Source organism: Cetorhinus maximus, chromosome 13 (genome assembly GCF_964194155.1).
Source record: "Cetorhinus maximus chromosome 13, sCetMax3.hap1.1, whole genome shotgun sequence".
Lineage (NCBI taxonomy): Eukaryota > Metazoa > Chordata > Chondrichthyes > Lamniformes > Cetorhinidae > Cetorhinus > Cetorhinus maximus.
This window is the reverse complement of record NC_135891.1, coordinates 121,935,010-121,947,282: the sequence shown is the minus strand read 5'-3', so window position 1 is coordinate 121,947,282 and position 12,273 is coordinate 121,935,010. Positions and strand designations below refer to the sequence as shown.

At 45.9% G+C, this 12,273-nt stretch overlaps 1 protein-coding gene across 1 annotated transcript in view; it reads right to left on the bottom strand.

Annotated features, from left to right (window-relative positions):
- The window catches only part of LOC144689089 (microtubule-associated serine/threonine-protein kinase 3-like), a 185,666-nt gene that overhangs the window by 74,479 nt on the left and 98,914 nt on the right, over window positions 1-12,273 (bottom strand). The window contains exon 16 of the mRNA XM_078556239.1: window positions 2,284-2,385. Coding sequence (XP_078412365.1) covers window positions 2,284-2,385 — 102 coding nt within the window. The remainder of the gene's footprint in view (window positions 1-2,283; window positions 2,386-12,273) is intronic.

Genomic DNA, 12,273 nt, shown 5'->3' with positions numbered 1-12,273 from the left:
ATTTAAGTTATGAAGAGAGGTTGGCTAGACTTGGGTGTTTTTCGTTGGAGCAGAGAAGACTGAGGGGCGACCTGACTGAGCTGTACAAGATTATGAGGGGAATGGACAGGGTGGAGAGGGAGCAGCTGTTCCCCTTAGTTGAAGGGTCAGTCACGAGGGGACATAAATTCAAGGTGAGGGGCAGGAGGTTTAGGGGGGATGTGAGGAAAAGCGTTTTTACCCAGAGGGTGGTGACGGTCTGGAATGCGCTGCCTGGGAGGGTGGTGGAGGTGGGTTGTCTCACATCCTTTAAAAAGTACCTGGATGAGCACTTGCACGTCATAACATTCAAGGCTATGGGCCAAGTGCTGGTAAATGGGATTAGGTAGGTAGGTCAGGTGTTTCTCACGTGTCGATGGGCTGAAGGGCCACTTCTGCACTGTGAGATTCTGTGACCAGGCTGATCCCTGGGATGAAGAGGTTGACTTATCAAGAACGGCTAAACAGGTTAGGCCTGTATTCATTAGAGTTTAGAAGAATGAGGGGTGATCTGATTGAAACGTACAAGATTCTGAGGGTGCTGGATAGGGTAGATGTTGAGAAGATATTTTCTCTCGTGGGGGAATCTCGAACTACGGGACATCATTGTAGAATAAGGAGACACTCATTTAAAACTGAGATGTGTAGGAATTTCTTCTCTCAGAGGGTAGTGACTGTCTGGAATTCTTTACCTCAGAGAGTTGTGGAGGCCAGATCACTGAAAGTACTTAAAGAGGAGGTAGATAGATTTTTGAAATATCGGGGAGTTGAGGGCTATGTGGAGCTGGCATGAAAGAGGAGTTGAGGCCTGGGGCAGATCAGCCATGATCTTATTGAATGGCCTACTCCTGCTCCTATTTCTTTTGTTCTTATTATGTTCAGTCCCATTCCCCAAACCAGTCCCATCCCCCTCTGTTCCATCACCCACCCAGTCCCAAACCCCAATTTGGCCCATCTCCCACCCAGTCCCCACCTACTCTGTCCCATCACCCAGATAGTCCCATCCTTCATCTAGTCAAAAAGCCCTCCATCCCATCCCCTCAACCCAGCCCCACTCCCCCCACCCAGTACCAACACACTCTGTCCCATCACCCAGATAGTCCAATCCTTCATCTGGTCCAAATCCCCATCCATTGCATCACCAATCAGTCCCAACTCCCACCCAGTCCCCACCCCCACTGTCCCATCACCTGCATTGTCCTACCTTCCATCTAGTCCAAAATCCTCCATCCCATCACTAATCAGTCCCAAACCCCATCCAGTACCAACCCCCTCTGTGTCCCATCACCCACCCAGTCCCAATCCCTCCGTCCCATCACCCACCCAGCCCATCCCCCAAACAGTCCTAAACCCCAACCCATCCCCGACACACTCTCATTCCTCACCTAGTCCTCACCCACTCTGTCCCATCACCCACATAGTCCCATTCTCCATCTATTCCCAAGACCCTCTGTCCCAACACCACTCCAGTCCCCTCCCCAACCCAGTCCCAACCTCCTTCATCCCATTATGCACCCAGTCCATCTCCCATCCAGTCCCAAACCTGCCCTTTCCCCACTCACTCTGTCCCATCAACCACATAGTCCCATCCCCCAATTCTCCGTCCCATCACCCACCCAGTCCCAAACCCCAACCCAGCCCATCCCCCAAACAGTCTCATTCCTCACCCAGTCCCCACCCACTCCTTCCCATCACCCACCAAGTCCCAATGCCCACCCAGCACCATGCTATCCTCCAAGTTTAGAAATCAATAAAAGCTAGTGGACAGGTACAAAAATAATAAAAAGAATAATAAAATGTTGGCTTTTAACTCAAGAAGGTTGGCATGCAAAGGTGTAGAGGTTCTGTCAGGATCTCTGTTCAGCTCTCACCTAGAGTAACTCAGTTCAGTGATGGATACTGCACCTCAGGAAAGGCGTACTGGCTTTGGAGAGGGAGTGAATCTTGGATCTGTGGAAGGCTTCCAGCCTCCAAGCCCGTGCCATCTCGTGAGCAGGAAGTGGAACTACAATCTCTGATTACTCTGTGGGCATTTAACCGGGGAGCCAGATGGAGGAGGAATTCACATTTGGGCAAATCACCGACATTTGTGTAATGGTCGAAGGATAGGGAAAGGTCACTCAAGGGTCATAAGGAGGGGTTGAGGGACAGGCAAGGGTCAATCAAGAATTAGAGTCCTTGAGTCTCTTGTCACAAACTCTTGGCATCTTCAGAAATTGACAAACAATTTGAGCTGCTCTTAAACACGGAATTATGAATTCTTACCAGTCCCCAGGCGATCACGTGGGTTCTGTCTCAACAGCCTGCTGATGAGGTCCTGAGCTTCGAGGGGGAGAATCTCCTCTCCTTCTGGCCAGATGATCTCATCTGCAACACACCAACAATTGGATATTATTTCTTTTGTCCTGGTTATGCCTCATGCTCAAGTTATCTTAGTCAGGAGCCAATCAACTCACATTAGCCACCATTACTAAGCTGTTCAGGCCACAATGCTCACATTCACCATTCAGAGCATTCCTGAGTTCAAAGTCTACTTGATCATAGACCTCAAGCTTCAAAGCGCAATATTCTTGTTAAATTCAATCACAGTTGTCTTTTGAAAGATTTGTTGAAACAAAACAAGACTGCTTCCTAACTCAAAAAGCCAAAAATGAAATTAAGGGTAATGTCCAGATCACACCTCCAGTGGGAGAACCCCTGAAAACATCATATTATAAACTTACAGTTTGCTGCAAAAACAACAGTTAATTCAGATACAAAAAGGGCTAAGTTTAATAAAATGTCAAATGATTGTAGAAAATATCCAGCAAAATAAAGACTAGTACCCTGAACAGTCCTAGTCATATAGGTTTGTCTTCTGACAGCCCCTTGTGTGGTCAGAATGGCTGCAAAAGCTGCACCATCAAGGAAAGTGACGAGGCTCAAAAAAGAGCATTTGAAATGAAAGGGCTCAGAAGGATATTATGTGCATCATGGATGGCCAAGCAGACAAACAAATGGATGCTCGAGAAAGCTGGTTTAAGAGGAACTTGTTTGAGGCAGTGATTTTTTTAAAAATTCACTCATAGGATGTGGGTGTACTGGCCAGGCCGGCATTTATTGCCCATCCCTAATTGCCCTTGAGGAGGTGGTGGTGAGTGGCTTGGAGGGGAACTTCCAGGTGGTGGTGTTCCTATGCATCTGCTGCCCTTGTCCTTCCAGACGGTAGAGATCATAGGTTTGGAAGGTGTTGTCGAAGGAACCTCGGTGAGTTCCTGCAGTGCATCTTGTAGATGGTGATGGTTAGATTTTCCCTTGTTGGAGATGGTGTGAATGTTACTTGCCACTTGTCAGCCCAAGCCTGGACATTGCCCAGGTCTTGCTGCATTTAGACATGGACTGCTTCAGTATCAGAGAAGTCGTGAATGGTGCTGAACATTGTGCAATCATCAGTGAAGATCCCGACTTCTGACCTTATGATGGAAGGAATGTCATTGATGAAGCAGCTGAAGATGGTTGGGCCAAGGACAGTACCCTGAGGAACTCCTGCAGTGATGTCCTGGAGCTGAGATGATTGACCTCCAACAACCACAATCATCTTTCTTTGTGCTAGGTATGACTCCAATCAGTGAAAAGTTTTCCTTGATTCCCATTGATTCCAGTTTTGCTAGGGCTCCTTGATGCCACACTCGATCAAATGCTGCCTTGATGTCAAGGGCAGTCACTCCCGCCTCACCTCGGGAGTTCAGCTCTTTTCTCCATGTTTGAACAAAGGCTGTAATGAGGTCAGGAGCCGAGTGACCCTGGAGGAACCCAAACTGAATGTCAGTGGGGAGGTTATTACTAAGCAAGTGCTGCTTGATAGCACTGTTGATGACCCCTTCCGTTACTTTACTGATGATGGAGAGTAGACTGATGGGGCGGTAATTAGTCGGCATGAATTTGTCCTGCTTTTTGTGTACAGGATATACCTGGGCAATTTTCCACATTGCCTGGATGATGCCAGTGTTGTAGCTGCACTGGAACAGCTTGGCTAGGGGTGCAGCAAGTTCTGGAGCACAAGTCTTCGGTATTATTGCCGGAATATTGGCAGGGCCCAAAGCCTTTGCAGTATCCAGTGCCTTCAGCTGTTTCTTAATATCACATGGAGCAAATTGAATTGGCTGAAGACTGGCATCTGTGATGCTGGGTATCTTTGGGGAAGGCCAAGATGGATCATCTACTCAGCACTTCTGGCTCAAGATTGTTGCAAATGCTTCAGCTTTATCTTTTGTACTGATGTGCTCGACTCCCCCATCATTGAGGATGAGGATATTTGTAGAGCCACCTCCTCCAGTGAGTTGTTCAATTGTCCACCACCGTTCACAGCTGGAAATGGCAGGACTCCAGAACTCAGATCTGACCCATTGGTTGTGGGATCGCTTAGCTCTGTCTATCACTTGCTGCTTATGCTCTTTGGCACACAAGTAGTCCTGTATTATAGCTTCACCAGGTTGACACCTCATTTTTTGGTATGCCTGGTGCTGCTCCTGGCATGCCCTCCTGCACTGAACCAGGGTTGATCCCCTGGCTTGATGGTAATGGTAAAGTGGGGGATATGCTGGGCCATGAGGTTACATATTGTGTTCGAGTACAATTCTCCTGCTGCTGATGGCCCACAGCACCTCATGGGTACCCCGTCTTGAGATGCTAGATCTGTTCGAAATCTATCCCATTTAGCGCGGTGGTAATGCCCCACAACACAATGTGAAGATGGGACAAGACCACAAGGACTGTGCGGTGGTCACTCCTACCGATACTGTCATCGACAGATGCATCTGCAGCAGGCAGGTTGGTGAGGATGAGGTCAAGTATGTTTTACCCTATCATTGGTTCCCTCACCACCTGTTGCAGACCCAGTCTCGCAGCTATGTCCTTTAGGACTCGGCCAGCTCGGTCAGTAGTTGTGCTACCGAGCCACTCTTGATGATGTACATTGAAGTCCCCCACCCAGAGTACATTCTGCACCCTTGCCATCCTCGATGCTTCCTCCAAGTGATGTTCAACATGGAGGAGCACTGATTCATCAGCTGAGGGAGGGCAGTATGTGGTAATCAGCAGGAGGTTTCATTGCCCATGTTTGACCTGATGCCATGAGACTCATGGGGTCCAGAGTTGATGTTGAGGACTCCCAGGGCAACTCCCTCCTGACTATATACCACTGTGCTGCCACCTCTGCTGGGTCTGTCCTGCTGGTGGGACAGCACATACCCAGGGATGATAGTGCTGGTGTATGGGACATTGTCCGTAAGGTATGATTCTGTGAGGATGACAATGTCAGGTTGTTACTTGACTAGTCTGTGGCACAGTTCTCCCAATTTTGGCACAAGCCCCCAGATGTTATTAAGGAGGACTTTACAGGTTCAAAGGGCTGAGTTTGCCATTATTGCTTTCGGTGCCTAGGTCGATGCCAGGTGTTCGGTCCAGTTTAATTCCTTATAGAATTTTTAGCTGCTTGATACAACTGAGTGGCTTGCTAGGCCATTTCAGAGGGCATTTAAGAGTCAACCACATTGCTGTGGGTCTGGAGTCACATGTAGGCCAGACCAGGTAAGGACGGCAGATTTCCTTCCCTAAAGGACATTAGCGAAATCAAGGAAGCTCACACATTTTGGACACATGATCTAAAGGAATGGGAGTGTTTGGAAGAAGAGGTAATACAAGGTAAACACCTGGAAAACGTGCACAAGGAAGACCTGTGATGGCCTGGATGGATAATATCAGAACGTGGACTGGTCTCCCTATGGGACAGGCTGTGAGAGAATAGAAATTAGTGGAGAAAGATTGTTCATCATGCAGCCCACCCTTGGAATGTGGATAGATTAAGGACAAGACAAGAAACCCTGAACAGTTAAAGAAAACCAAGGCTGCTATTAGATCATCTAAAAGTTTAATGGAGAAGTAGACGATGAACATGTTAAGAGTAAAAGATATGGAGGAGGAGGAATTTCTGAAATACGTTCAAGAGAATTTCCTTGACCAGTGTGTTCTCAGTCTAAACTGGAAGGAGGCATTGGTGGATCTGGTGCTGGGGAATGAGGTGGGCCAAGCGGATGATCTATATTAATGACTTGGATCAAGGGACAGAGTGTATTATAGCCAGGTTTGCTGACAGTACAAAGATAGGTAGGAAAGCAAGCTGTGAGGAGGATATAATGAGTCCGCAAAGGGATAGACATAGGTTCAGCAAGTGGGCAAAAATTTGGCAGTCAGAGTATAATGCAGGAAAATGTGAGGTTGCCTACTTTGGCAGGAAGACTAGAAAAGTAGAATATTATTTAAATGGAGTGAGACTGTAGAATGCTGAAGTACAGAGAGATCTGGGTGTCCTTGTACATGAATCACAAAAAGTTAGCATGAAGATACAGCAAGTAATTAAGAAGACCTTTATTGCAGGGCGGATGGCATATAAAAGTAGGGAAGTCTTGCTACAATTGCACCTAGAGTACTTTGTACAGTATTGGTCTCCTTACTTAAGGAGGAATATATTTGCATTGTATTGCATGAAAGAAATAGTTCAGAGCAAGTTCACTATGTTGATTCCTGAATTGCCTTATGAGGAAAGGTTGAGCAGGTTGGGCCTATACTCATTAGAGTTTAGAAGAATGGGAACTGATCTTATTGAACACATAAGATTCAGAGGAGGCTTAACAGGGTGGATGCTGAGAGGATGTTTCCCCTCATGGGGGAATCTAGAACTAGGGGGCACTGTTAAAAATAAGGGGTCTCCCACTTAAGATGGAGAAGAGGAGGAATTTCTTCTCTCAAAGGATCATTAGTCTTTGGAATTCTCCTCCCCAGAGAGCAGCGGGGGCTGGGTCACTGAATATATTCAAGACTGAGTTAGACAGATGCTTGATCTATCACAGAACCGACAGTTATTGGGGACAGGCAGGAAAGTGGTGTTAAGAGCACAATCAGATAAGCCATGATCTTATTGAATGGCAGAACAGGCTCAAAGGGCCAAATGACCTGCTCCTTCTTACATTTCTTATGATCTTAACATCTTATGGTCTTATGACCAAAGGGAGAATTTTATGTTCTGCAGGCGAGCGCGCACCTGACCCGAACAAGCTTAAAATCACGCAAGATAACATCGGGAGAGCGTCCTGACATCGTCATGCACTTGTGTGATATTTCACTCGGCGCGTGCACGCGGCAATCGGAAGACTGCCTGCCAATAATTAAGTGGGCAATTAAGCTCGTTAACAGCACAATTATAAGTGATTTTTCATGGCCTGAATAGGAAAGCTAATGGAATGTTATCATTTACTTTGAGGGGAATTGAATATAAAAGTAGGGTGATTATACTTCAGTTGTACAGGACACTGGTGAGACCACATCTGGAGTAATATGTATAGTATTGGTCTTCTTATTTAAAGAAGAATGTAAATGTATTAGAAGCAGTTCAGTGAAAGTTTACTGGACTAAGACCAGGAATGATCTTATGAGGAAAGGTTGGACAGGTTAGGCTTGTATCCGCTGGAGTTTAGAAAAGTAAGAGGCAACTTGATTGAAACGTTTAAGATCTGAAGGGTCTTGACAGGGTGGATGTGGAGAGGATGTTTCCTCTTGTGGGAGAATCTAGAACTAGTGGTCACGATTTAAAAATAAGGGATCGCTCATTTAAAACAGAGATGAGGTGAAATTTTTTCTCTCTTCCTCAAAAGGCAGTGGAAACAGAATCTTTGAATATTTTTAAGGCAGAGATAGATAGATGCTTGATAAACAAGGGGATGAAAGGTTATCGGGAGTAGGTGGGAATGTGGAGCTGAGGTTACAATCAAATCAGCCATGATCTTATTGAATGGCGGAGCAATTTCGAGGGGCCGAGTAGCCTACTCCTGCTCCTAACTCGTATGTTTTTTTTATATTCATTCATGAGATACCTTCCATCACTTTACTGATGATGGAGAGTAGACTGATGAGGCAGTAATTGTCCGGGTTAGATTTGTCCTGCTTTTTGTGTACAGGACATACCTGGGCACGTTTCTGTAAATCGTAAAAAGTTGAGGCCCCAGTACAGACCCCTGTGGGACTCCACTCGTCACATCCTGCTAATCAGAAAAAGACCCATTTATGCATACTCTCTGCTTTCTGCCAGCCAGCCAATCTTCTTTGCATGTTAATATGTTACCCACTACACCATGCGCTTTTATTTTCCCTAATGATCTTTGATGTGGCACCTTATCAAATGCCTTCTGGAAATGCAAGTACAATATGTCTACAGGCTCCCCTTTATCCTCTGTGCATGTTACTCCTTCAAAAAACTAAAAAATTGGTTAAACATGATTTTCCTTTCACAAAACCATGCTGACTCTTCCCAATTGCCTTGAGCTCTTCCAAGTGCCCAGCTATAACCTCCTTAGTGATCGATTCTAATAACTTCTCCATGACAGACGTCAAGCTAACTAGCCTATAGTTTCCTCTTTTCTGCCTCCCTCCCTTGGTTATATTTGCTACTTTCCAGTCTGATGGAACCTTTCCAGAATCTAACGAATTTTGGAAAATTAACACCAACGCGTTGACTACCTCATTAGCCACCTCTTTTAAGACCCTAGGATGTAGTCCATCGGGACCCAGAGACTTGCCAGCCTGCAGCTTCATCAGTTTGCTCAGTACCGTTTCCCTGGTGATTTCAATTTCGCCAAGTTCCTTTCTCCCGTTTAACTCCTGATTTGCAGCTATTACTGGAATGCTTTTTGTATCCTCTATAGTGAACACAGAAGCAAAATGTTTGTTCATTTCTTCCACCATTCTCTTGTTATCTACTATTAACTCCCCACTGTCACTCTCTAGAGGACCAACACTCACTTTACTTACTCTTTTCCTTTTTAAATACCTGTAGAAACTCTTGCTATCCGTTTTTACATTTCTAGCTAGCTTCCTCTCATACTCTAATTTCTTTTCCTGATTAACCTTTTAGCCATTCTCTCCCGTTCTTTATATTCTGTCCAATATACCTTCCAAACCCATGACCACTACCACCTAGAAGGACAAGGGCAACAGATGGATGGGAACACCACCACCTGGAAGTTCCCCTCCAAGCCGCTCACCATCCTGACTTGGAAATATATTGATGTTCCTTCACTATCGCTGGGTCAAAAACCTGGAACTCCTTTCCTAACAGCGCTGTGGGTGTGCCTACACCACATGGACTGCAACGGTTCAAGGCAGCTCACCACCAACTTCTCAAGGGCAACTAGGGGTGGACAATAAATGCTGGCCCAGCCAGCAAAGCCCACATCCCGTGAGTGAATCATCTGTCCTGCTGCTCACCTTTGCAGAGTTGGATACTTTTTCCTTAAGTTTGATGCTTTCCTTAACATCTTTAGTTAACCACAGATGGTGGGTCCTCCCCTTAGAATTTTACTTTATAGTAGGAATGTACTTATTCTGAATGCTCTGAAATATCCCCTTAAATGTCTGCCATTGCTTCTCTATTGATCTATCCTCTAGCCTAGCTTCCCAGTTCACTTCAGCTAGCTCAGCTTTCATCCCAACATAGTTGCCCTTATTTACATTTAAGATACTAGTCTTAGACCCACTCTTCTCCCTTTCAAGGTGGATGTAAAATTCAATAATATTGTGGTCACTGTTACCTAGTGGTGCCTTTACTCTGAGGTCATTAATTAATTCTGTCAAATTACACAATACCACGTCTAATGTAACCTGCACTCTGGTTGGTTCCAGAACATGCTGCCCTAAGAAACTAGTTCGAAACCATTCTAGGAACTCATCCAGGCTACTATTGCGACGTGATTTTTCCAGTTTATGTGTAGATTAAAATCACCCTTGATTATTGCCGTCCCTTTATCACAAACACACAATATTTTCTCTTGAATACTTTGTCCTACACTGTGTACTGTTAGGGGGCATGTGGACCACCCCCAATAATGACGTTTTTCCCCGACTATTCCTCATCTCCACGCAAACCGATTTTACGCCCTGCTCTCCTGAACCAAGGTCATCTCTAACTATTGCACCAATGCCCTATTTGATTAACAGTCAAACCTCTCTACCTTTACCTAGCTTCCTATTCTTCTTGAATGTCATGTACACTTAAATATTGAGGGCCCATCCTTTGTCAGCCACGCCTCCATAATTGCTATCAGATCATTTTTATTTACTTCAGTGTGGGCCATCAATTCATTTACTTTGTTATGAATGCTCCGTGCATTCAGATAGAGAGCCTTCAGTTTTATCTATTTGTTACCTTTGTAACATCTAGTCTTGACTGTTGATGTATTCTTAGGATTTTTCTCTCTGTCCCTTCCTGCCATTCTCTGACCCTCATTTCTCATATTACTATTTTTCTCCCCTGTCTTGACTCTACGCCTTAAATTGCTACCTCTACCCAAGCTTGATTCCTCATCCCTCTTGTTTAGTTTAAAGCCTCTCTACTTCCCTAGTTATGCGATTTGCAAGGACACACATCTCAGCACGGTTCTGGTGTAAACCATTCCAATGTTACAGCCCCCACTTTTCCCAGTACTGGTGCCAGTCTTTGAGCTACGCATTCATCTCTCTAATCTTATATGCCCTATGCCAATGGTATACAATGCTGGCACTGTGTGTCGGTGGTAGAGGGAGTACATATTTGTGGAAAGGGTGCCAATCAAGCAGGCTACTTTGTCCTGGATGGTGTCAGGTGGTGAGTTACTCGCCTCGGGTTTCCTAGCCTCTGACCTGCTCTTGTAGCCACAATATTTATATGGCTAGTCCAGTTCAGTTCGTGGTCAATGATAACTCCAAGGATGTTGATATTGGGGGATTCAGTGATGGGAATACCATTGAATGTCAAGGGGCGATGGTTAGATTCTCTTATTGCCTGACACTTGTGTGGCATGAATGTTACTTGCCACTTGTCAGCTGAAGACTGGATATTGTCCAGGTCTTGCTGCATTTGGGCATGGACTGCTTCAGTATCTGATGAGTCACAAATGGTGCTGAACATTGTGCAATCATCAGCAAACATCCCCATTTCTGACCTTATGGTGGAAGGAAGATCATTGATGAAGCAGCTGAAGATGGTTGGGCCTAGGACACTACCCTGAGGAACCCCTACAGTGATGCCTTGAACTGAGATGACTGACCTTCAACAACCACAACCATCTTCCTTTGTGCTAGGTACGACTCCATCCAGCGGAGAGTTTTCCCCTGATTCCCATTGACTCCAGTTTTGCTAGGGCTCCTTGATGCCACACTCGGTCAAATGCTGCCTTGATGTCAAGGGCAGTCACTCTCACCTCACCTCTGGAGATCCATTCCTTTTTCCATGTTTGAACCAAGGCTGTAATAAGGTCAGGAGCTGAGTGGCCCTAGCGGAACTGAGCATCAGTGAGCAGGTTATTGCTAAGCAAGTGCCATTTGATAGCACTGTTAATGACCCCTTCCATCACTTTACTGGTGATTGCGAGTAGACTGATGAGGTAGTAATTGGCCGGGTTGGATTTGTCCTGCTTTTTGTGTACAGGACAGACCTGGGCACTTTTCTCCATTGTCGGGTAGATGCCATGTTGTAGCTGTACTGGAACAGCTAGGGGTGCGGTAAGTTCTGCAACACATGCCTTCAGTAATATTGCAAGAATGTTGTCAGGGCCCACAGCCTTTGCAGGATCCAGTGCTTTCAGGCATTTCTTGATATCACGTGGAGTGAATTGAACTGGCTGAAGACTGGCATCTTCTATCACTTATGCTGTTTGGCATGCAAGTAGTCCTGTGTTGTAGCCTCACCAGGTTGACACCTCATTTTTAGGTACGCCTGGTGCTGCTCCTGGCATGCACCCCTGCACTCTTCATTGAACCAGGGTTGCTCCCCTGGTTTGATGGTAATGATAGAGTGTTGGATATGGTAGGCCATGAGGTTACAGTTTTGGTTGAGTACAATTCTGCTGCAGGCCCAGTCTAGCAGCTATGTCCTTTAGGACTCGGCCAGCTCAGTCAGTAGTCAGCTCAGTACTGAGCCACTCTCGGTGATGTACAATAAAGACCCCTTGCCATCCTCAGTGCTCCTTCAAGTGGTGTTCAACATGGAGGAGCACTGATTCATCAGCTGGGAGTGGGGGGGGTGTGGTGGCAGTACATGGTAATCAACAGGAGGTTTCCTTGCCCATGTTTGACCTGATACCATGAGACTTCTTGGAGTCCGGTGTTGATGTTGAAGATTCCCAGGGCAACTCCCTCCCGACTGTGCCGCCACCTCTGCTGGTTCTGAACTGCCAGTGGGACAGGACA